This window comes from Vulpes lagopus, chromosome 4 (assembly GCF_018345385.1).
Source record: "Vulpes lagopus strain Blue_001 chromosome 4, ASM1834538v1, whole genome shotgun sequence".
Lineage (NCBI taxonomy): Eukaryota > Metazoa > Chordata > Mammalia > Carnivora > Canidae > Vulpes > Vulpes lagopus.
The window spans coordinates 45,044,438-45,069,322 of NC_054827.1; the positions used below are offsets into that span (position 1 = coordinate 45,044,438).

The following is a 24,885-nucleotide window of genomic DNA, read 5'->3' on the forward strand; positions in this document are numbered from 1 at the left end:
TCCGCTAGACCCCAAAGCCCAGCAGAGGGCTGGACCACGTGGGGCGCAGGTTCCTCTTTAGGAAAAGTTCGAAATGCGGCTTTGTGACCACATGGGGGCCCCCTTCCAAGGCTCCTTGCATCCGCGAGCCTGGGTTTACCTCTTAAGGAGTTTTTCCGTTTATTTATTTAATTCTTGTCGCCTTTTTGTTTTAAAAAATGGTTCTTATCACTACAAAATAAAAACACGGATTGGAAAAATAAAATGTTAGAAAATGTGTAAAAACGGCCCGTGGTCTTACTGTGAAGGAAAACGGAAACTACTCTGTGTTCATCTATATGCCTCCAAACTGGCACGTGTGTTTTTTTTTTTTTTTTCTTTTACACAAGACTGAGATCATTCTGGACAGGCTTCTCCTCTTAAAATACCACGAACATCTTCCCACACCAAGTTCTTCACCAAAATAATTATAAATATGGTATTGTGTTCATTCCATTTAGAAATATTTGTTATAATAAACACATTACAGAGAATTCTAAGTGGCTGCCTACGGGGATTTACCCGACTATTTTCCTATTGTTGGAGGGATTTATTCCATCTCAACCCAACACAGACGTGAGCTACAGCTGTCTAACTAAACAAATACATGAAAAGCCCAGATTGCCTGGCAGGACCTAGAGCAGCAGAGGCGACGTGGCAGGTGCCCTTGTGGAGAAGGCGCTGGTCCCCTGGGCTCGCAGGGAGAGCGGCTGCTGTCGCCGCGGTCACGCCCCCACCCCCGCGCGGCTGGTCCCTGGAGCTGTTATGAGCGGGTCTCCGGCGCGTGGGGTCCAGAGCGCGAGGCGGGCGGGTCGGGTGCGGGGTCCGGGCCGAGACTGAGTGCACACGGGGCTCTAGGCCGGTGGGTCCCGGGGTGGGGGGTGGGGGAATCTGGAGGCCAGTGGGTCGGAGGTCAGGGGCCAGTGGGTGCGGCAGCGTTGGTGCGGGGGGAGGGAAAACTGAGTCAAGCCGCGTCGGTGGCCGGTGGTTCAGGGGGTCGGGGGCTGGCAGGTCGGCTGGCCCGTGGGTCGGACAGCGCCCGTGGGTCCACGTGGGTCTGTGGGTCAGTGAGTCAGGGCCCGGGGTCAGGAGGCCGGTGGGGCGGGCAGCGTCGGCGGGCGGGTGGACTGGTGGATCCGGAGGTCGGGGCGGTCGGGGAGTCGAGGGGTGGGGGGGTCAGGGGGTCAGGGGGGTCGGAAGGTCCGGAGTGGAGTCGGAGGCCGGTGGGTTGCGGAGTCGGGGGGGTCGGAGGGCCCGGAGTCGGGGGGTCAGCAGGCCGGGGGCGGGGGGTCGGGGGGCCGGGGAGTCGGAGGCCGGTGGGTTGCGGAGTCGGGAGGGTCGGAGGGCCCGGAGTCGGGGGGTCAGCAGGCCGGGGGGTCGGGGGGTCGGGGGGCCGGGGGGGGGCGGTCAGCAGGCCGGGGGTTGGAAGACCCAGATCCAGGTGATCCGCAGGCGGGTGGTCCGGCGGGTGGGTGGGTCTGCTGGGCGCTGGGCGGGGCGGGGCGGGGCGGGGCGGGGCGGGCGCCGCGCCTGCCGTTCGCCTCTCCGGGCTGCAGGTGGGGCTGTGCGGCCGCGCTGCCTCCAGGAAGCCTCACGGGCCTGCGCCGGCTCCCAGGATGCAGTGTGGACCGGCCGGGCGCTGACGGCGGCGGCGCGTCTGCGGGCGGAGCGGCGCGGGCCGGCCAGCGAGGAGCGCGGCGACGCGGGCGGGGAAGGCTGGGCCGGGCGGGCGCCGCCTGCGGAGAGGCCGGGGGCCGGCCTGCGTGGAGCCGCGCGGCGGCGGCGGCGGCGGCGGCGGCGGCGGCGACTTCCTCCGGGCCGGGCCGGACAGCGCACGGCCATGGCCGAGGCGGCCGCGGCTCCGGTAAGGGCGGCCCGCGCGCACCGACGCGCGGACTCGGGGCCCGGGCCCAGCACTCGGCGCCGCAGGCCCCGGGGAGGGGCTCCGTGGGCCGCGCCGGGCCCCCGGGCCTGGGCCCTGGCGAGCGGGGCGCGGGGTCCGCCGGGGCCTACGGCGCCCCGGTCGGGCCCCCATCCGCGGCCGAGCCCGAGCTGGGCGGAACGGCCGTGCCCGCAGCGGAGGCCGCCCCACGCCGAGTTCCTGCAGCCCTCCGCGGCTTCCTGCCCCCGCCCCATCCGCTGGCCCCTTCATCTCCGCGCCCCCACCCCGCGTCTCCTTTCTCTGCCCACCGCTCTGCCTCAGCGTTCCTACCCCCCAGCTCCCCCCAGCGGCCTGGTGGCACCTGGGAGGTGTCCGAAGCGGCTTCGATTCCGCACACACCGAGTGCCCAGCCCGATCGAGGTCGGGGCGGAAGACAGCTGCTCCCTCTTGTAGAAGCAGGCAGGCACCAGCCCTGTTAGCATTATTTTGTCCTCACAACAAACCTGTAGGGTAGGTGCTCGTTCCGTCACACAAAAGAAACACCCGAGGCCTGGAGAAGTTAACTTGCCTGGGACCGCACAGCTAGAAAGTGCGAAAAGACACAGTTGGTCTGTGTTCAGGGGCATGTTGTGTGTTGGGGGATCAGGCAGGTACCCTGGTGACAGTAGTGCAAACAGAAAGAGGTGAGTGGTTCTTGCATTGAGGTAGAAAGGTGCTGTGGGAGGGCAGGGGAAGGAGAGGGAGGGGCTGGCACCCCTTCCTGACCTGTGCTTCTGTGATTTGAGCTGGGCTTTTAGGGAAGGCTGGGATTTCATCCGGCGGAGTGGACCAGTGGAACTTTTCAGGTAGGGAGGTTGGCTGGCACTCCCAGAGAGAAGACAGTGCCCAGCATGTTCAAGGACTAGAAAGCAGTCACTGCTCCCTGGGAGATGGTTTTGGTAGGGAGGCAGTGGGAGAGAAGGCTGCAGGGAGAGTTGGAAGGGGTTTTAATGCCTGGACTTCATCCTGTGGGTGCAGAGTCCTTGAAGAATTTGGAGTCTCTTACCATCAGGTCCTCCCAAGGATAGGGCTTCTGCCCTCTTGGCAGGAGCCTGAGGACAACCCCATATTATCCACCCACCATTTAGTAAGGAGCTGGGCCTGAGCAGAAACAGCCCCCACCTCCCACTAAATGGGGTGAAGGTCTTATACAGGGCTCCCTGCCCCATTAAAATGGTGAGCACACTGTGTGTGCCTTAACTGTTTATAAGGGAGTTGAGTTTATGCGGGTGTCCTTTTCCTGCAACGCAAAGTTTGCAGTAATATGGCAGTCAACTGCATGTGGAGGCTGAATAGGATTTCAGCAGCTGGGGAGCTGGGTGATGAATCAAATGGATACTTCTGGAGCGAACTCTTGGAGGCTGGAGTCAGATGGCAGGGACTGATCAGAAAGGATAAGAGGGCAAGGAAGGAATAGCAGCTGTCAAGGGTGGCCTGAGGTGCCAGCCCAGCACAGACCCTGCAGCCTTGGGGCAGAAGCACCCACCCCTGGAGAGCAAGAGTCCCTCCAGGGGCTCTCTACCTATCCAGCTGCTCCCATCCTTGGAGACCAAGTGAGAAAGCCCCTTTTTTTGGGTCAGAGGTCATCTGATGCAGCCTCCCTCCAAACAACCACAGAAGCACTGATGGTGCTTGATGGTTGTTTTTTTTGTTTTGTTTTTTGTTTTTTTGTTTTTTGGGGGTTTTTTTGGCCTCTGCTCTTACTCTCCTCTCACTGTTTGCTGTAGTTCTCAATGACTTTCTCCAAATGAGCCCACACTGGTTCCTACTAGTCATTTCATTATGCAGATAGTCACCAATCATTTGTTTGGGAAGAGTTTCCAGGATGTTGTAAGGAAACATCCGTCCTCAGGCACTGCCAGAAGAAGGCACAGATGTCTGGACCTTCTCTCTGACCCAGGGGTCCCACCTTCAGATATGGGTTGGGCAGGTGGTTCAGCCCCTACCCAAAGCAAAATGTGCCCTTTCCTCAGGGTCTCCCAACTGCCAGTCAGGTCATTCAAGCTACCATGTGAACTTTCCAGCAACAGGGAAGTAAGTCACTGCTTGGGAGAAGCTTTATGACAGTTGTCATACATACAAAAGTCTAGCTTTATGGCATGTGTTTTACCTTAAAATCTGTAAGGTGTGCCACTGATCCTGGGGTAGTTACAAAAATGTCTCAGACCCTTGAGAGGGGTGGGTATGGTGAGAGAAACAGACTCTGGGGCCCCAGTGGACCTGTGTTGATTTTGTCCCCTTGACCAGCCACACTACCTGTGTCAAAAAGTCTAACTCTGGGCCAGGGGAGATTTACACTAATGGTGATGTTTAGTTTAAGGAGGAGCAGCTGGGAGGAGACCATCTGATTGTACTGGGGGAAGAGGAATTAGCTGTTTGATTTTTATGTTTATTAAAAAGAGGCACGAGATGCTTTAAAAAAAAAAAAAAAAAAGCAGTTGAGCAATGCTCATGTTTGTGCCGGTTCAGTGAACCAGCTGTTTTTTTTGCTAGGTCATCATCCGTAGACAGTTCCTGTGTGATTATGATGGGAGGTGCTGGCTGGGCTCTAGTAAATCTGCAGTTTACTATTTATCCCCTGAAAGGCGCTGGCAGTGCTAAGTCACTGTTTATTTAACAGAATTGCACTGAGCACCTTCCACGGGCCACGTGCTGTGCTACAAAAGATGCAGTGCTGCCTTCAGAGAGCTGGGCTGGGCAGATGCAGGAGGGCACCAGGCAGGGCAGTGAGTGACAGGCCGTGGAGGGAAGGTGGTGCACAGCGCACATCGGTGGTGCCTGGGTTACCCAGAGGAGCTGATAGCTAGGCTGAGATCGTGCATGTGGCACAGAGAATCCCCACTTTCAATAGGAGCTCTGCGCCCCTTGCCAAGCCCCCCTCCCCCTGGGGGAGAGGGGCTCCAGGAACGTGGTGGAGGGATTGAGTGGTCACAGACTTCTCTTTGTTTCTGAAAGATTTCTCCGTGGACGATGGCAGCCACAATTCAGGCCATGGAGAGGAAGATCGAATCGCAGGCTGCCCGCTTGCTTTCCCTAGAAGGGCGGACAGGGATGGCCGAGAAGAAGCTGGCGGACTGCGAGAAGACGGCTGTGGAGTTCGGGAACCAGCTGGAGGGCAAGTGGGCCGTGCTGGGGACCCTGCTGCAGGAGTACGGGCTGCTGCAGAGGCGGCTGGAGAACATGGAGAACCTGCTGAAAAACCGAAATTTCTGGATTCTGCGGCTGCCACCAGGCAGCAAAGGAGAAGTCCCCAAGGTATCCCTCGGGCACCTGAGGTGGGATGGCCTGAGGGGTGGTGCCTGTAAGTGTGTGGGTGAGCGTGTGTGACACTGTTCCAGGTGCCTGTGACCTTTGATGATGTAGCCGTGTATCTCTCTGAGCAGGAGTGGGGCAAGCTGGACGAGTGGCAGAAGGAGCTCTACAAGCATGTGATGCGGGGCAACTACGAGACACTGGTGTCGCTGGGTAAGGCCTGATACTCATTTTTCTGTTAAATGTGATTTTAAGTGTCCCCAAACTCCTCTCCATGCTGGTGGCTTTCGTCACCAGGATGTGTAAATCACTAGAAACTCTGACCGTGCAAAGAGTTATTTCCTCCTTTTACTAAAGATGAGTACCAGATGACCAAGTGGAAAGCTCCCTGTACCTGGTGAAGTTCACAGGTTGCCAGACAGAGAGGGGTGGTGGCATTTCTCCTATCCAGGCACAGAGCATGGACGCCTCTGTCCTGCTGAGACAGAGTCAAGCCTCTGGCTGCTCTCAGGTCCAGGATGTCGTGGGCTCAGATTTCTTTGGCCTTCTCTTACAGGAATATGTGGTCTTTCTGGCAACATTCCTCTGGGTTAGTGAAGAATCTGGGCAGACCATGCTTCCCATGGCCAGTGCTGTCTTCATCCCTCGAGGCTCTGCTCCCTCAGACCCTGGGGCCACTGTCACTGTCCACACATGGTAGCCCCAAGAGGCTGTTCCTTCCAGGGCTTCTTTCCTCTTGGCACAGTTTTGGTTTCTGTGTGACCTCAGATCTGTAGGCTGTAAGGCATGCTCAGTGAAGATGGGAACAGGTGTAGGCGTGACATTGTATTTCAGTTTGAAGAAATACACTGCTGCCTAATAGGGAGACTCTACCAGTGTTTCTTCACCTGGGCACTGACATTTGGGGCCAGATGATTGTTGTGGGGCTGGTCTGTACAGTGTGGGATGTTCAGCAGCAGCTGGTCTTGACCCACCAGTGCCAGGAGCATTTCACCCCCCAACCCCTGGTCATGACAGTCAAAAGTGTCAGAGCAGCCTGGATGGCTCAGTGGTTTAGCACTGCCATCAACCCAGGGCCTGATCCTGGGGACCCAGGATCGAGTCCCGCATCGAGCTCCCTCTATGGAGTCTGCATCTCCCTCTGCCTGTGTCTCTCATGAATAAATTTAAAAAAAAAAAAAAAAAAAGACACCAAACTGCTGAATGTCCCCTAGGAGACAAAATTGCCTGTGGTGGAGAACCAGTGCTCTATACTAATCTAGAAGTTCCATTTCTTGGCCACTCTTGGATTCCCAGGCTGCCTGTCCCCAGCTCTGAATGGGACTCCATGGCCAAAGCTAACCTTTGTGTCCTTCCTCAGACTATGCCATCTCCAAGCCCGAGGTCCTCTCCCAGACCGAACAGGGGAAGGAGCCGTGCAGCTGGCGTCGCCCTGGCCCCAAGGTTCCAGATGTTCCTGTGGACCCAAGTCCAGGTGAGGAGCTGAGAGAAGGCAAGGGACACCAGGCAGTCAGGTGGAAACAGGGAAGTAAAGGGCCACAGGGGGTATGACCTTTCCAGGAAGGGCCAAGAAGAAACCTCAGACTCGAATGTTTTAAGTCTAAGTTTTTTAATAGTTATGACCTATAGCCTGTTCTGCAGACACTCCAGGAATACTTCCCAGTGTGGAAAACAGGCAGCAAACCTAGTCTTTTAGAAGAGAGATAGGGCAGCCCCGGCGGCTCAGTGGTTTAGCACCATCTTCAGCTCAGGGCCTGATCCTGGAGACCTGAGATCGAGTCCCACGTCGGGCTCCCTTTGTGGAGCCTGCTTCTCCCTCTGCCTGTGTCTCTGCCTCTGTGTGTGTGTGTGTGTGTGTGTGTGTGTCTCATGAATAAATATATAAAATTAAAAAAAAAAAAAAAGAAGAAGTAAAATTCTAAAAAAAGAAAAGAGATAGAGCCAGTGCACAGATCAGGGGAAGAGAAGATAGGACATTGATCGGGAAGGTAGGAGTGTGTTGAAGACAAAATTTGATTCCTTCCCAGTGTTCTGAAGAGCCAGCCTTACCCCCAGCCAGGAGCCAATCCCAGTGGCTGGCCACATGTTTCAACATGATTATAACGACAGATTTATTTAAGGTGGATCTGGATACCCGATATCCCTGCCTCAGATCTTCCTGGAGCCAGCCAGCACCTCTGAAAGTTCAGGAGGAGGCAGGTGGCTGCGTGAGGAAAGCCAGGTTACTGAAGTGAGGCCCTCGGCAGGTGCGGGGAGGTGACAGTCCGTCCCTGGCCAGGAGACCCTGCCTCTGCAGGCTCAGCCCACTTTCGCACAGAACTGCCTTGCCTGTCCCACCTGCCTCGGGTTCCCCTGTCTGAATGCCTGTGTTAGTAAAAAAGTCCTACTGTGTTTCCTTTGTGATTACTGACATGCGTCTTCCACCTCAAGTAGGCAAGTAGAGTGTCATGCTGCCAGAGCAGCCCATGTGCAGAGCCGGCCACACAGTCGGTGTTGAGGACAGCCGTCACCAGTTGAGTTCCACAGACATCCCTTGAGACTCTGCTAGGTGCCAAGGCCAGAGCTGGAAGGGGAGGACAGAGAGATCACTAAGCAGAACGCTCTGTGGATGGAGAAGAGGCTTAGACGTGGAGCCTGGCTTCCTAGCCTGGGGTGGGGGGACAGATGTGGGGGCCTCTCCGCTTCCCACCCTGCCACTCATGAATGTGAGAACGGGCCCAGAAATACGGTGGCTGCTGGTGAGACCCCGGACATGCCCTCCCCTCCAACACAAATTCCGCTCTCCACCTCCCCTGACATCGAGGACCCTATTACCCCACCCACATCAGCTGGAAAAGCCCTGCCCCACCCCCCAGCTCGCTCCACACCCTGTCTGTGCTTGCGCAGCCCCTTGTTGGACCTGCCGTCCCACTTGTCTTCAGTTCCTAAATTTTCCCACTGCTTTGGGGCACTTAGTCCCTAGCAAGGCCTCAGATCCCCAGGCTCTCCCCGAGCATCCCCCTCATTCTTGTCCAAATGAGTCCTAGCTCTTCTTGCATCCTGGAGCCTGCATCCACTGCGGCCCACCCCTTCCTCACATCCAGGGCAGCCATGTCCCTGCTCCTCCATGTGGCCCCTGTGCTCCTCTCCTCCCTGGAAACCCCACCTCTCCCTCAGTTGCCTCCTGCAGACCCTGTCTCCGCTCCTGCCATTCTGGCCGGGTAGGGCAGCATTCCCAGAGGCCCTGTGAGGTCCCCAGCCTCCGCTCCCCCTCCACCACCCACCCTAAGGTCACTCCCCGCCCCAGCACCCACTGCAGACAGTGATGCACCCCTCCCATCATCTCAGTTTGAACCTGCCCCCACCCCGTACCCCTCTCCTTCTTTTGCAGATCTCTCTTCCTAGGCCCTGACCCCAGCATCCAGCCCGTTCATGGCCCAGCTGGTCCTGGGTTCCCTCTTTGCCCAGCCAAGGCTCTGGCCCAGTGTCACCCTCGCCCCCTCACCCCTCTTCGTCATTGTACTCACCTGGCAGAACTGTAATCTTGGTTAAATCTGCACCTGCTCCCACGCAGCTGCACACGGCTGGATAGACCTCCTGAGCCCTGTTTTTCTCACCTGCAGGCTGGGGGGCCTTCAGCACTGCCCCCCCCAGTCACCCAGTGTCTCCTTGGTCCATTCAATTGCCCAGAGGTTGGCAAACTCTGGCCCACAGGTCAAATCACCCACTGTGTTTTTTTGGCCCACCAGAAGACCTGTCTCCACTGGGCATCAGACCCAGTGCAGGCTACCTTGGTGAGGCCTCAGGTTGCCTCCCCATCCTTCCCACCAGCCTCTGCCTTTGCTGTCACTTGTCCAGTTTGGACACTGACCACTCATGACCCCACATCCCTGCAGCAACTGCCCCATTTCTACCTTCGTGTCCTGCTCCCCAGGAGCACCCTCCTCCAGTGCCTGTTTTCTCCCATTCCTCTTCCCACTCTGGAGGCCCTTCCATCAATACTCCGGTCAAGGCCACAGGGGCCCCCCATGGCATTAAAGATCTGGTCTTACCATTGGTGACATTTGCCACCATTGCTCGCTTTCTTCCCAGCTTCATTTCTTTGATGGTGCTTCCCCTCCTGGTTTTCTCCTGCCTTACTTAACACCTTTCCTTTGCTGTTTCCTGGTGCTCTTCCTGACCTCTGCGCGTCAGGGTGTCCTCCCTCCTCCCTCCACACCCACACTTGCCATCCTGGCAGTGGCTGTGCCAACAGCTCCCACAGTGCCCTTGTCCAGCTCCTCCCTGAATTCTGCACCCCCAGCTGCCTGGTCTGTCTCCACTTGGATGGGATAAACATCTTGTGCCAAGTACGTGCCCAGCAGATCTCCTCCTCCCCTCATCCCTCCACTCAGTGTCTCCTCTGCCCTCCCTTCAGTTGCAGGCCAAGACCCAGAGGTCAGCCTCAACCCTTCCTCACACCTACATCCATTGGAACTTCTAGAAGCTAGCACTCCCTCCAGACTCATCCGGAATGCTATCACATCTCATCTCCTTTACCCTGCCACCCAAACCCATCATCTCTTGTGATTCCCCTCCCAACCAGCCTGCCCACTCCTGCACTATTCAGTCCCCCGGAGTAAGCCCTATGTTCTTTGCTTCCAAACCCCTTACTGGCTTCCCTCTGACTCAGATACTTTGGCTTATTTTTCTGTTAATATCTTGCTCCCTCTGTTCCTGCCATACCATCCTCCTTGCTGTCCCCCCAACACTAGGGGCTGTTCCAGGCTCTGAGCCTTTGCACGCACAGTGCCCTGTGCCGGGAATGCCCTTCAGGTACTCCCCAGGCTCCACCCATTCCCTCCTTTGGGGTTCTGACTTAAAATTTAAATTGTCACCTTATTTAAAATTGCAGCCCCTTTCCCCACCCAGAACTCCCAGTGTCCTTTTCCTGCTTTGGTTTGTTCCACAGCAGATAGCATCATCTAGTATATGTATTTCTAGATTGTTATATATCTTTCATACTTACAGAGTTGATAGAGGTAGATATTACACATATTTCAGAGAGAGAGATGATAGATTTCATATTTATAGATTTCTGTATGGCCGGCCAGGCTCTCCCCATTAAGATGTGAATATCAAAAGGACAAGTACTTTTATTTCTTGTGTTCATACAATCATTCCAGGCCCCTCAAATACTGACTAGCACAGAGTAGGAATTCAATTATTTGTTGAATGTATGTAGTGTACAGAATTTAAAATACTTGTGTATTAAAATAGGTGTATTAAATTCCTTGTTAGATTTCCTAGACTCATTCTTCCCCATGGTAACCAGTTGTCCAGAAGTTGATGTTTATCTCGTCCTTTCTACCCACATTTTAAAACTTTTATTTAAAGCTATTATGTATATATGTAACCACAAGGAATATATGATACAGTTTCGTGTGTTTTGAGAAATGGTATAAATGTCATTGTATTTATCACTCAATTATCATGTATTTCAGATTTGTGTCTGTTGATCATTCATTTTATTTTATTTTATTCTTTTTTTTTAAGTTCCTTTATTTTTTTTTTTTTTAATTTATTTGTGATAGTCACACAGAGAAAGAGAGAGGCAGAGACATAGGCAGAGGGAGAAGCAGGCTCCATGCACCGGGAGCCCGACGTGGGATTCGATCCCGGGTCTCCAAGATCGTGCCCTGGGCCAAAGGCAGGCGCTAAACCGCTGTGCCACCTGGGGATCCCGATCATTAATTTTAACAGATGCTTAATATCTGTTCTCCAAAGCAACTTTGTTCCCATTTGTTCTCCATTGGTCTGTTGATTTGCATTTAAGCTGTTTCTGATTTTTCACTCTCATGAGTGATACCACAGTGGGCAGAGACACAGAGACACCCGTCTCTCTGTGTCCCTGCACTGCGGGCTCTCCGGGGAACAGACCCAGGGCAGACCCCCCGCATCACAGGGCATACTTGGCACCCTCACCATTGCCATGGTGACACAGCTTGTACTGCTCCCATCAGCAGTTACAAGTACCTGTTGTCTTACATCTTTGCCCTCCTTCAGCATTAGATTCTTGTCAATCTGATGGAGGTTGAAATGACATCTTATTTTAATTTTCATTTCCCCGACTCTTACTGAAGTGGAGCATCCTTTTCATGTTTATTTGGTTTCTTCAGTGAATTGTCTCTTTCTGTTTTTCTACTGGTGCTTTTCACTCTCTTATTGATTCAGACTTCTGTATGTATACAGGTTCTGGATACAAACCCTTTGTCTCTTATTTGCATTACAAATATCTTCCCGGTCTGGGGCAGGTGTTTTAACTTTGTTGTGCTTGCATAGATGTCTTAATTTGGGGTCCAGTCAAACTTTCCAGTTTTTTCCTTTATAATCTGCTTTTCCTGTCATAGGATAGCCTTCCCTACCTCACTCCAGGTCAGAAAGACTTTCTTCTCCATCTTCTGACAAAACTTTGAAGTTTTGCTTTGCACATTTAAGTCTTTAATCTCTCAAGAATTAATATTTGTGTAGGTTGCCAGGGAGAATTTAAATCCCCCCCCCCCCACAAGGACATCTGATTTCCCAAAAAAGTCTGCTGAATATTCTGTCTTTTCTCCAATGATTTGTAATGCCAGCCTGGTGATGAACCAGGTTCCCATGCATGCGTGCACAGTTTCTGGGCTCTTTATTCAGGTGTTTTGGTCTCTGTCTGCCTCTATGCCAACACTTGCTGTTTTAGCTTCATAAGAAGCCCTCAATCTAGAAGACCAAGCCTTCCCTACTTGCTCTTCAAAACTTTTCTTGGCTGTTGTTCAACCTTTGTTCTGAGTTTCAGAATCTTCATGTCAAATTCTCAGAAAATCCTGCTGGAATTTTGATTGGAACTGCATGTACTTTCTCATTTCATTTCTGGAGAATTAGCCTCCTCACAACATGAGCCCCTCTCCCCCAGGAGAAGACTCACCGAGTGAAGGCTTCTGTGCGGCTTGAATAGACTCCATCGTTTTCTCTGATCATTGTTTCTGTTGTGAGTGGCATTTTCACATTAAGTTCATTCTAAATAGTTATTACAAGTATGCAGCTCTGCTGTTGACTTTCTTTAGTAAAAGACCACTTCAGCTCAACTTTCTAATCATTTCTAATAATTGACTTGTCAGTTTAGGTTCTCATGGATTTTTTTTCTGTAGACAACACGAAAGTTATCTCTTCTTTTAAAATCGTTACAACTTTTATCACTTCTCCTCTCGGCCTTTGGGCTAAGATCCAGTGTAAAATCGTTACAAATTTTATTATTTTTCTTGTTCAGCAGTTTGGCCAGGATGTTGTTAAGTCCTGGGGATAACCAGCATCCTGATCTGTGCGAGGTGCTTCGAAGGTCTCAGCAGTAAGGATGATTTTTGCCATAGACTTTTGATGATACTCTCATAAAAGTTTATAGATGTTTTGTTTCCTTCCACTTCTGGATGAAGTTACTGTGAGCAAGTGTTGCATTGTATCAAATGGGTTTTGTTGGTTTTGCTTTCTTAATTTTGTTTTGTTTCTTTAAAACATTGAAAAAAAAAAAACATTGTACCTGTATCATACATAACATTAACAAATGGGTAGAGAATGAAATCTATGGGCACCCCGGGTCGCTCAGCTGGGTGGCTCAGCTGTTTAGCACTGCCTTCAGCCCAGGGCCTAATCCTGGAGACCTGTGGTTGAATCCGACGTTGGGCTCCCTGCATGAAGCCTGCTTCTCCCTCTGCCTATGTCTCTGCCTCTCTCTCTCTCTCTTCTCTCTCTCTCTATATATATGAATAGATAAATTAAAAAAAAAAAGAATGAAATCCATGTAACCCTTAGAGAATAAGCGTGGACCCCCACATTCTCAGTACCCCTGCATCAGAAATAGGTCACAAGGGATCCCTGGGTGGCGCAGCGGTTTGGCGCCTGCCTTTGGCCCAGGGCGCGATCCTGGAGACCCGGGATCGAATCCCACGTCAGGCTCCCGGTGCATGGAGCCTGCTTCTCCCTCTGCCTGTGTCTCTGCCTCTCTCTCTCTCTCTGTGTGACTATCATAAATAAATAAAAATTTAAAAAAAAAATAAAAAAAGAAATAGGTCACAACCAGAACCTTCTATCACCCTCTCCGATCCCATCCCCCTCCCTTCCTTTTACAAATAAACAGAAAATCTAGACATAGACGTGATCCATCCCTTGCTTTTCTTTACACTTTTATACCGTATGTATTATGTTCCTAAATAACATTTTGAACTTTTTATGAATGAGATCACACCATCTATATTCTTCTTTAGCTTGCTTTCCTCACTGGACATTGTTTCTGAGAATCATCCATGGTGACGCAGTACAGCTGCCCTCATTCCTTCCCATGACTGTATGATTTTCTGTTTTACGACTGGGACACAGTGCATTCCTTCCTTCTGTTGATGGGCGATTGTGTTGTTTCTAACATTTTTGCTTTTAGGAACAATGCTGTTGTGAACATTATGGTGCATGAGTAAAAGTTTCCCTAGGTGTAGTCCCAGGATTGAACAGCCAGGTTGTAGGAAAGGTGCATGTTCGACTTTTCCAGGTAACATCTGGGAGTGCTCCGTAAAGGGGCCCCACCCGCCAGCACCTGTGCACAGTGCCCAGACACCCAATAACAACAACAGGTCCCCATGGCACCTCATCCTCGCCAGCCCTGGAAATGCCTCACATCCTCACTTCTGCCCATCGGGTGGGAGTGCATTGGTTGAAGATTCCTATTTTAACACATGCATTTTCCTAATTAAGGAGACTGAACATTATACCCTCTGTTTATAGGCCATTTGTATTTCCTTTTCTGTGAAATGCCTGTTTATGGCTTTTGTGCGTTTTTCTTTTGTTTTCCTGTTACTTACTCATTTGTAGAAGCTCCTTTCATGTTCTGTGTGTTAATCTTTTTCTCAGGTGTGTGTATTGCCAATATCTTCTCCATATATGGTATATTTTAAAAAACAGATGCTTTTGATTTTAATGTACTTGGACTTTACCTTTATGGTTTGTCCTTTTTTTGGTCACAATTAAGAAATTTACCCTACCTCAAGGCAATAAGATCTCACATCTTCTAAGAGTTCTGTCTTTCACATTCAGGCTCTTGGCTGTGAGGCCGGGACCCTGGTTCTTTCTCACTAGTTCTTTGGGTCTTCTTTTCCTTTGCTCTTTGGGCTCATCTTCCTAATTACCTTATACCAAGTTCCATGAAAAATCCAGTTGAGATTGTGATGGGAATTATATTCACCCTATTAATCACGTTGGAGAGAACGGATCCCTTTGCTATATGGAGGCATGTTATTTGTGAATGGCCTAAGCCCCTCCATTTAGCTCATTTGTCTGGTATGCTTCAATGAAGTTTTAGAATTTTCTCCAAAGAAGATCTTGTACAGTTTGTTGTTGTTAGATATATTCCTAGGTTCCTTGTATTATTTTAAAATTTTTTTCCATGTATTATCAGTGGTGCCTTTTGTTGTTGTTTTTTGTAGAGAGTTTAAGAGCTGGGAGGGGAGCAGCAGAGGGAGGGAGAATCTTAAGCAGGCTGCACACCCAGCACAGAGCCCAAAGCGGGGCTCAGTCTCATGACCCTGAGATCAACACCTGAGCCTAAACCAAGAATCGGAAGCTTAACCAGCTGAGCCACCCAGGTGCCCCAGTGGTGCCTTTTTTTGACCTACTTTTTGTTTGTTGCTGGCATATGCTGGGGGCTGGGGAGGGTGGGCAGGGAACTCCTTTTCCCAGCACTTTTTCTCATGTAGTAGAGGCTCAATTATATGATATACTGTCTCTCTCTCTCTGCCCCCGGGCATCCCTCCACGGAGCCCACCAGGAACATACCTCATCATCAGAGAGTGTGCAAGCAGAGTTGGACAAGCACAGTCCTTGCCCATCCATCTTCCTCCCTTGGAGCACCTGGCCACCTCCAGGGGCCAGGCCATCTCTGTTCTGCTTGGTATAGGTTCCTTCACTATGGTCCAGTGGCGGACTTCCTATCCTAGAGTCAGTACTAGGGTCCCTCTTGCCCACTGGTAATATTCAGTTATCAGTAGTAAAACTAGCTTACCCTCACCTGCCTTCCTCTTTTATTTCTCTGTTAAGCTCCAGGACAGGGAAGAAAAATAGTATTTGATGGACTCCCTTAAAACCCTTTTTGAAAATGTACAAAAATCCAGTTGTCTTATATTTATTGATATTTCTAAGAACCTTGCTCAAAATCTCATTATGGCTAATAACAGTTCTAATAATTGTCTGCTGATCCTCAGATCTTCTGAAAAGAGAATCATATCCTCTAGGAGTAATAAGAATTTTTTGTTTCCTTTCAAATCTTTATGGTTTATTTTCCTTTTGTTTTACGGTGCTGGCTGAGAACTTACAAGAAATCCTTAAATAGAAGTGGTGATAGTGGTATCCTTGGTTAATGATTTTAAAGAGAATGCTTTTAGGGATGCCTGGGTGGCTCAGTAGTTGAGCATCTGCCTTCAGCTCAGGGTGTGATCCTGGGGTCCTGGGATCAAGTCCCACATCGGGCTTCCCACAGGGAGCCTGCTTTTCCCTCTGCCTAGGTCTCTACCTCCCTCTGTTTGTCTCTCATAAATAAATAAATAAGATCTTTGAACAACAACAAAAAAAGGATGCTTTTAAACTTTTCACATTGCATCTAACATTTGTTAAAAGTTTATCAGTGCCCTTTTATTAGGTTAAAGAAGCTGCCTGGATTTCCAGTTGACTAGATATTCCTAAAAAGAATAGACATTCAATTTTTCTAAAATACTGTTTTGGTAAAAAAAAAAAAAAATACTGTTTTGGTGTCTGTTGAGATGATTATGTGTTTTTCTCCTTTAACTTGCTAATATGATAAATTGTGTGATTTTAATCCAATTTTGTAATCTTGGAATAAACCTAACTTAGTCATGATCCTTTATATATATATTGCTGGATTTAATACTCTAGTTATTTTGTTTAGGATTTTTGAATCTTTGTTCATGAGTGAGACTGGTCTATATGATTTTACTTTCTCAGACTCTGTCTACTTTTGATATTAAAGATATAAGCTATGATGTGATCCCTTTTTATTTGCTCAGAGGGTTTGTGTAATATTGGAATTACCCGTTCCTTGAATTTTGAGTAAAAAATACTGGTGAGGCCATCGAGGTTCTAGTTTTCTTTGTAGGGGAGATTCTTGTCTACTGATTTAAGTTGTTTAATAGGTATAGGACTAATCAGGTTTTCTAATTTTTAGTCAGTTTTAGCAAGTTCTAGTTTTTCTAAGGAATTTGTCCATTTCCCCAGAGTTTACAAATTATTTGTTATCTTTTTAATCTCTGCTACTTTTTAAAATTTATATTTATTCATTAGAGAGAAAGCAGGGGGAGGGGGAGAGGGAGAAGCAGACTCCCTGCTGAGCAGGGAGCCCGATGTGGAGCTACATCCAGGATCCCAGGATCACTGCCTGAGCCCCAGGCAGACGCTTCACCAACTGAAGCCACCCAGGCACCCCTAATCTCTGCTGTTCCTATAATCACTTTCTTTTTTCATTCTCCTTGTTGGTTATTGGTGCTTTCTGCTTTTTGTTTGATAATCTGTTAGGGATATAGTGGCTTAATATTCTCTTCAAAAAAACAGCTTTTGGCTCTCTATATTCTATCTTTGTGTTCTCTTTTGTTAATTTACACTCTCATATAATTTCTTGTCTTCTACTTTTCAAAGGATTTCTGTTGATGTTAGTTCTTTTTTTTTTTTGGTTCTTTTCTTGCATCTTGCATTGACTGCTTGACCCTTAGTTTTCTACCTATCTTCTCTCTCTCTCTCTCTCTCTCTGTCTCTCTGTCTCTCTTTTAGATTTTATTTATTTATTTGAGAGAGAGAGGGAGAGATCACAAGCAGCGGGAGCAGCAGGCAGAGGGAGAAGGAGAAGCAGGCTCCCAGCTGAACAGGGAGCCCGACCCAGGGCTCGATTGCAGGACCCCAGGATCATGACCTGAGCCAAAGGCAGAAGCTTAACCAACTAAACCACCCAGGTGCCCCTCTCTTAATATAAACATACGAGGTCATAAAATTCCTCTAAGTACTACCATTGTAGACATAGACCACACATTTTGACAAATAATATCTTAATTAGCTTGGGTTAAATAAACTATTGTTAAACTTAATTTCACCTGTTTCTCTTTATTTATTTACTTACTTACTTACATAGTACTAGAAAATCTAGAATGAGCTATGTGGCCTGCCCAGTTTCTCCAACGGACAGTGCTGATTGTGGTCACTAGCGTGTTCGGATTCTCACCCACCATCTTGAATTGTGTTTTGACTTTAGACCACTTTTTCTATATTTCTTTTTTTACTACCCCTCCTTTGCGAGTTCTCCATTTAGATTCTTCCTCAAACTATTATTTTTTATTAGTTTGAAGTTCTATGTTCTGTTTCTGTTCTTTTATTTTTTTTTTAATTTATCTTAAGATTTTATTTATTTATTCATGAGAGACGCAGAGAGAGAGAGAGAGAGAGAGAGAGAGGCAGAGACACAGGCAGAGGGAGAAGCAGGCTCCATGCAGAAAGCCCGACACAGGACTCGATCCTGGGACTCCAGGATCACGCCCCAGGTCGAAGGCAGATGCTTAACTGCTGAGCCACCCAGGCGTCCCTGTTTCTGTTCTTTTAGAGGTGACTTTAGGAGAATTTTTTTTTTCCCCAAATAGAAGTCTGTTGTGGGTTTGTCAGTGACAGACTCCCATTCTGTGTTTGTACAGGAGTTTTTGTGTGTCTGAAAATACTCTTGTTCCATTCCTGTATTTGAGGGTTGTGGATTCTCGGGTGAATGTTACTTTCTCCTAGCCCCTCGAAGATGCTTTGCTGAGAGGAGGAAGTTGAGAAGTCAGCCACCTGTCTAGCCATTGTGGCCTGGTGGGCCATCTGCCTTTCTCTCCGCCAAACAGACCTCTGACTCCTACCACAGCATGCCTGGGCATGGATTTCTTCCTCTTGATCCAGCTTTAATTTTCAATAGTTTTCAACAGTTTGGGAAATTTTGCAATGTTATCTCTCTGAATATCACCTTGCCCACCTCCTCCCTGCTTGTTTATTCTGGAACATTTTTGTACTATCCTTAGTAACTGAGGACGTCTCTTCATATCTTCAACTCCATCCATCGTTTCTTATCTGTCTTCTAGTTAGCGCACCATCCATCCCCTGCTCAGTTGTTTGTGTTATGTTCTTTTGCCCTATAGATTGGATTTTTACATTACAGTTATTGTATTTTATTGTATTTTGTTCTTTTCCAAAATCTGGTCAGTTTTGATACTCTCTTATTTATCGGCCTCTCCCCCTTTTTGTTTTTTCCATATGAAACTTTATACTCTGCATATGATAATCCCAGTGTTGGCATCTCTACAGGCCCAGATCCTGCAGTGTTTGACCTCTGCTGACCCACTGACACGACTACTTTTACTATCAGCGTGTGATTGGTTGTGATTTTGGTAATGGCTCAGTGTTGTCCTCCTGAGACTCACTGTCCACCTCTGCGGGTCCTCGGGAGCCACTTGAAAGCCTCAAGGCCACTCCATGGTGTGACTTGGCACCAGATACCCTTGGGTTGTGGTGTGTCAGTCCCTTGGGTGGGACTTGGGTCCCCATATCCTTCAACTTTGTTCTTTTTCCCCTACTCCTTGGGAGTGAATGCAGCTGCAGCTCTCATGTCATTTGGCTCCTCTTCTGGTTACAGGTTTAGTTTTCTCACAGGGACCTGAGTTGTGGGGGGATGTGGGGTGTCCCTGCAGAGCAGGTTTGCATTTTCCCGTGCTGGGGGGTGGCCTCCTGTGCTGCCATGGTGGTCAGCCAACGTTTCTGTGAATTTCTCAGCTTTGGGTCTCTACATCATGTGGGGGGCACAAATTCAGTGTGGATGTGGGGAAGTTCTAATTTCTTAGGGTGGCTGTCCCATCCCACTCATGGCCCCAGGCAGGTGGCAGCTTCCTTGTAGCGCCCTCAGGTGGATGGAGTTTCACTAGTCCCCAGCTCACTGATGGGACAGAGCCTCCTGGCTCTGGGCTTCGTGCAGGCAGCTCAGTGGTGCTCCCAGCTTCACCTGGACACCAAAGCCCAGCACCTAAGGCCTGTGTCCTGTTCCAGCAACTCTACAGGTCACTTGGCTCCTGTTTGAACTCTTGATTGGCTTTGTATTTGCCCTTTGATTCTTATATCTGGAATCTTTCTTTTCTGCTCACTTATATACATATATGGGGGTAAGGTTTTGGGAGATAGTTGGGGTTGCATTTTCTGTAGCATTTCTGTGTTAAAAGTGGGGGCAGGACTTCCCCAGAGCAGCTCAGTCTTCCCCATGGGCCAGAGGTCCAGCCCTGAGAATGCACTGTTGCATTCCTCACCCTTTCCCACCCTACCCTGTGCTCAACACCGTGTAACCTCATGCTTTGCCCAGAAGGCTCTACTGGCCCTGCTTGCTTTGGTCTTGCATTCCCACCAGGTTCTTCCGCTGTTTGACCGTGGTAAGCCCCTGTCCCATTTCCTTAGCTGGATGTGTGTCCACCTGAGGGCCGAGGGGCCCTGATGCTGTATGTTCATGCACTTTCCCTTTCTTAGGCTCCGGGCCCCCAGTTCCTGCCCCTGACCTCTTAATGCAGATCAAGCAGGAGGGCGAGCTCCAGCTCCAGGAGCAGCAGGCTCTGGGGGTAGAGGCATGGGCAACTGGACAGCCAGATATCGGGGAGGAGCCATGGGGCCTCAGCCAGCTGGACTCCGGAGCAGGAGACGTCTCTACAGATGCTGCCTCTGGTGAGTGGCCGCAACTAGAACAGATACCAGGAACAAGGTGCAGGGACTAAGGGCAAGGTGTGGGGAAAGACCTTCTGGAAGCACTGTGGGGGCTGTGGGCTCTCAAACATCTAGCCTGATTCATTGAGAAGTTTCCCCACCTGAAGGCAGGGGGCCGTACCAAATGATATTTTGAAGCCCCTCCCCCCTCAGTTTGGTGATGCTCTTGTCCTGGTATGTCTCTGCCCGAACTTCATCAGCTGCACTCCTGTTCTTGCCCCCACCATCAGGCATTTAAATTGCCAGTTGCCTCGCAACCGAGAGGACTATATGAAATAGGCCGGTGACATCTGTGCTTCCTGTTGCCTCAGAGAAGGAGCAAAAGAAAACCTGGTGCAGAGAGGCAGGACTGTTATGCTCCCACAGAAGAGACCCAAGCAGGATCTGAGGGTCTAGCCTGCCCTTCCTTCCCCTAACCCATGGGTTCTGATCTCTCGTTGCAGGTGTCCACTCCAACTTTTCAACCACTATCCCACCCACTTCCTGGCAGGCGGACCTCCCTCCCCACCATCCTTCTTCAGCATGCTCAGACGGGACATTGAAGCTCAACACGGCAGCCTCCACAGAAGGTATGGGCTGGTAGAAAAAGGACGGGAAGGGGTCACGTCTGCCTGGAAGGTGGCCTCAGCCCAGGGCCTCACTTTTACTGGTGAACGGCCCTGACCTTTCAGCCACCAGGCTGCTAGGTGTCTGTGATGTTCGGACTCTGAACAGTCTGTCCTTTATCTCCTTCCAAAGTCTTATGCTTGAACAGCCTTTCTTAAGAATGTTTCCAACTGTCCCTTTCTCATATGGTCTTTTATTTTTTTTAGAGCTTTTATTTTTTTATTCATTTTTTAAATTCAGTTAATTAACATATAATGTATTATCAGTCTCAGAGGCAGAGATCAGTGATTCATCAGTCTTATATAACATCTAGTGCTCATCATGTCGCACCCTCCCCCATGCCTATCACCTAGTTTCCCTTTCCCCCAACCCGCCTCCCCTGCAGTGACCCTCAGTTTGTTTCCTATCTCATATGGTCTTAACTGGTCAACCCTGATATGCTGATGCCTTGAGAGGATGCCCCTCCTGCCCGTACTCAGCAACCCTGGCTCTAGGCTGACCTTGATACACCAAAACCAAACCAGAACGGCTTCTTAAATATCAATACCGCCAAAGACAGGCATGTGAGGGCCAGAATCAGGAAGAACCACTACCACATTTAGGGATTGTTTTTCTATTTACTCCTGTTTTGAAGGCCAGTTACCTATTACCTTAATCATTTCCATCATATTTTAGCACCCCCCCCCCCAAAAATGTGACAAAAGCCTAGATCCCTGATATAAAACTTCAAGATGTGAGATTCAAATACATTTATATAAAATCAAAGACATTTTTACCTTTTCATTAATATATTTATCATTAGGTAGCTGGCCTCATTTACTGAATCCTTGCTACCTTCCAAATAGCATGCTAAGTGCTTTCAGACACGTCATAGGGTTTAATCCTCCTACAACCCTATGATATAGGGTATCACAGATGAGCTGTTGATCAGAAAGTCACCCGAAGTCCACAGCTGGTCTGTGTTGGGGGGAGGAAGGGTTAAAGCACCATCGCAGATCCACCTCAGCCCAACAGTGTTTTTTGCCTATTGGCAACCTTGGCATCAGTGGTTCAACCTTGGGATAGATGTGTGATTAGCCTTTAATAGCCAAAGTGAACATGTAATGTGGTGAACAGATGTGATGGTGGCTTTACCTGTGAAGGTCCTCACCCCCCAGTTGGAGGCAGCCATATGACCGACCACTGGGAGGATGCTCTGCTGAGCTGGATCCTGAGGTGGGGAGAGTAGGGCTGAGCAGTGGTAGTCCTGAAGCTGACCCATGTATCGGTCTTCCTTCTCTAAGCAGGTGTGGGGACAGAATGATACTGGGTCTTTCTGTCTTTCTCAGCAGATGTAAAAATTGTGATAAAAACAGAAGTCCAGGAAGAGGAGGTGGTGGCCACACCAGTGCATCCTACTGACCTAGAGGCTCATGGGACCCTGTTTGGACCAGGCCAAGCCACAAGGTTTTTCCCTAGCCCCGTCCAGGAAGGAGCCTGGGAAAGCCAGGGCAGCTCCTTCCCCAGCCAGGACCCTGTGCTGGGGCTGAGAGAGCCCACCCGGCCAGAGCGGGACATGGGTGAGCTCAGCCCCGCGGTGGCCCAGGAGGAGACCCCTCCCGGGGACTGGCTCTTCGGGGGGGTCCGGTGGGGCTGGAATTTCAGGTGTAAGCCCCCCGTGGGCCTGAACCCAAGGACTGGGCCTGAAGGGGTGCCCTACAGCTCCCCTGACACCGGAGAGGCCGTGCTGGACCCCAGCCAGGCCCCGAGACCCTTCAGCGACCCCTGTAAATATCCCGGCCGGACCAAAGGCTTCGGCCACAAGCCGGGCCTGAAGAAGCACCCCGCGGCGCCCCCGGGAGGACGGCCCTTCACGTGCGCCACGTGCGGGAAGAGCTTCCAGCTGCAGGTCAGCCTGAGCGCGCACCAGCGCGGCTGCGGGCTGCCCGAGGGGGCGCCGGGGGCGCCGGGCGCTGCGGGCAGCGGGGCGCGGGACGGCAGCGCGCTGCGGTGCGGGGAGTGCGGCCGCTGCTTCACGCGCCCGGCGCACCTCATCCGCCACCGCATGCTGCACACGGGCGAGCGGCCCTTCCCCTGCACCGAGTGCGAGAAGCGCTTCACTGAGCGCTCCAAGCTCATCGACCACTACCGAACCCACACGGGCGTGCGGCCGTTCGCCTGCACCGTGTGCGGCAAGAGCTTCATCCGCAAGGACCACCTGCGCAAGCACCAGCGCAACCACGCGGCGGGGGCCAAGGCCCCGGTCCGCGGCCAGCCCCTCCCGCCCCTCCCGGCCGGGCCCCCGGACCCCTTCAAGAGCCCGGCCGCCAAAGGACCCCTGGCCTCCACAGACCTTGTGACCGACTGGACTTGTGGCCTGAGCGTCCTGGGACCCAGCGACGGCGCAGACCTGTGAGGGGCACCCCCGTCCCGTCACCCCACCCCCGGGCTGGCTGGAGGGGGGCTCCCGGTCCTGTTGCCCCACCCCACCCACCCCACCCCCAGCCCAGGCCACGGAGGTCGGAAGTCCCACCTGCGGACATCGAGTTGGACATCGGGGTGGCAGTGAAAGCGGGGACCCGGGAAAGCAAATTTCCAAGTTGCCGAACTGATCACTGGAGAAAGAGAAACTATCCGGCTTCCACCTCGAAACAAAATAGAATTCTCTGATTGTGAAACTGAGCAGCCTAGAATTTTAAGTAATTTAATTATGAAAATTTTTTTTTTAATTCTTGGGGGAAAAAAAAAAAAGCTGGAAAATAGTTGTAGTACCAGTTTAAACTTCGTAGTGTACTTTTGGTTCCGGAGTGTGTGTTTGTGCCGGCCATGGCCTTACCAGGCCTGATGGTGAGCGGACCGGGAGTTGGCCAGCCCGGGACTCGGGGGGTGGGGGTGGGGTGGGGTGGTAGACTTCCGTGGCCCCACTGACTCCAAGGGATGGAATGATGGGCTGGTGGTGGCGGAGGATTTGGGGTTGCTGAGACCTCCATCCCACAGGCTGTGCTCAGCGCCGGGCAGATCTGGGCTTGGGGCTCCAGCTCCCCACCCCAAGTCAGCACCTCAGTTGTGCCCCCCCCACCTCGTGTCAACTGGGAGAAGGACTTGTCCACCAGTAGCCCGTCCCATTTCCCAGCTCTCCTCTACCTGAAAAGGCCTCCCAAAGTGCTGGCCTATGACTGGCCATCTGTCACCCCTATCAAAAGGGATCTAGGTGGTGTCACCCTGTGAGGTGACTCAGGGCCTTATAATGCGGAGTTATCTGAACACCAAGTGGTAGAGCTGCAGAGGGGAGAAGGCAGAGGCGGGCAAGTGGAACCCTTCAATGTCAGATACCAGCAGAGCCAGAAACAAAGCCTGGCCTGCCCACCCCCACATGGGGCTGCTTTCCACTCCAGTGAGATGCTTCTCTTTTCTTTTCTGTGTAGTGTTTCTTCATTGTCAAAATGCTTTCACTTCACGTCTCATTTGATTGCTGTGACCTTGTGAAGCACGCAGGACAAGTGTTCTTTCTTGTTAGAGACGAGGAAATAAATTCCTCAAAGGGGACACATCCCAGCCTCACACGGGGAGCGCACCTTGCTGTGCCAGCCTTTGAGGAGAGCCTCAGATTAGACAAGGCCCATCCATGGGAGGAGGGAAGGTTTCTGGTTTCACCCTCTTAAGATCTGTACCACATCTACCCTAGCAAAATCGTCAGGGGTCAGGATGTAGCTGAGCACTGGCCTTCTTGGTGTGTGAGCTCATCCCCACAGAGGGCGCGCGGTGGCAGGTCTGAGCGGCTGGGTCAGGGGCAAGGGCTTGCTCATTCCCCGTTTGACATCTTTGAGGTAGAATCAGAAATGGCCCAAGTCTCTTGATTCTACCACAATGCTGTCCCTACCACACAAGAATCCATTCCTGTTTTGTTGGAGCAGCCACTGATTCCCTCCCCCCCCTCCCCGAAATGGGTAATTTGTTTCCCCTGAGGAGCAAGAGACCATGGCATCCTCCCTTCAGTCAGCTCCCTCATGCGTACTTTTATTAGGCAATAGACTAGTTAAGAAAAATTGTTTCTATGTACTGTATATTTTGTACCTGTTTACACTTCTAATATTGATATAACTGATATTTTGAAAAACAAATGAAGAGGAAACATCCTGTTAAAATAAAACCTAACCAGCACCAAGGCGCTTTGGTTGGTTCCATTCTTAGCCATGTACCTTGGGCACTGATGAACCTCGAAATACTTCTCGCTCGGGAGCTATGTGGCCAGCTTCTTCACACCGTCCTCCTGCCCTTAGTCACCTTGATCCCAGGGGGCCGCTGTCCCT

General features: G+C 50.7%; 1 protein-coding gene across 5 annotated transcripts; it reads left to right on the forward strand.

Moving 5' to 3' along the window:
• Nucleotides 1–1,410: 1,410 nt before the first annotated feature.
• Nucleotides 1,411–24,741, forward strand: ZNF746 (zinc finger protein 746). Of its 5 annotated transcripts, none has more exons than XM_041752859.1 (7): nucleotides 1,411–1,882; nucleotides 4,895–5,194; nucleotides 5,278–5,404; nucleotides 6,552–6,665; nucleotides 19,760–19,951; nucleotides 20,434–20,559; nucleotides 21,925–24,741. In XM_041752859.1, exons 1-7 carry the CDS (start codon nucleotides 1,859–1,861, stop codon nucleotides 22,989–22,991), a joined length of 1,950 nt encoding a protein of 649 aa, XP_041608793.1. In that variant the 5' UTR covers nucleotides 1,411–1,858; the 3' UTR covers nucleotides 22,992–24,741. The 5 variants fall into 5 exon arrangements, with proteins under 5 accessions (XP_041608793.1, XP_041608795.1, XP_041608797.1 ...); XM_041752861.1 differs by having other exon boundaries at nucleotides 21,928–24,741; XM_041752863.1 differs by having other exon boundaries at nucleotides 1,415–1,882; nucleotides 5,323–5,404.
• The last annotated feature ends 144 nt before the right edge of the window (nucleotides 24,742–24,885 follow it).

What these genes read in the sequence shown, in the direction of transcription:
- ZNF746 (XM_041752859.1), top strand. Translation starts at nt 1,859, where the DNA reads ATGGCCGAGGCGGCCGCGGCTCCG. An exon ending in CGAGACACTGGTGTCGCTGG is followed by an intron (nt 5,405 to 6,551) that starts GTAAGGCCTGAT and finishes GTCCTTCCTCAG; the next exon opens with ACTATGCCATCTCCAAGCCC. An exon ending in TCCTGTGGACCCAAGTCCAG is followed by an intron (nt 6,666 to 19,759) that starts GTGAGGAGCTGA and finishes TCCCTTTCTTAG; the next exon opens with GCTCCGGGCCCCCAGTTCCT.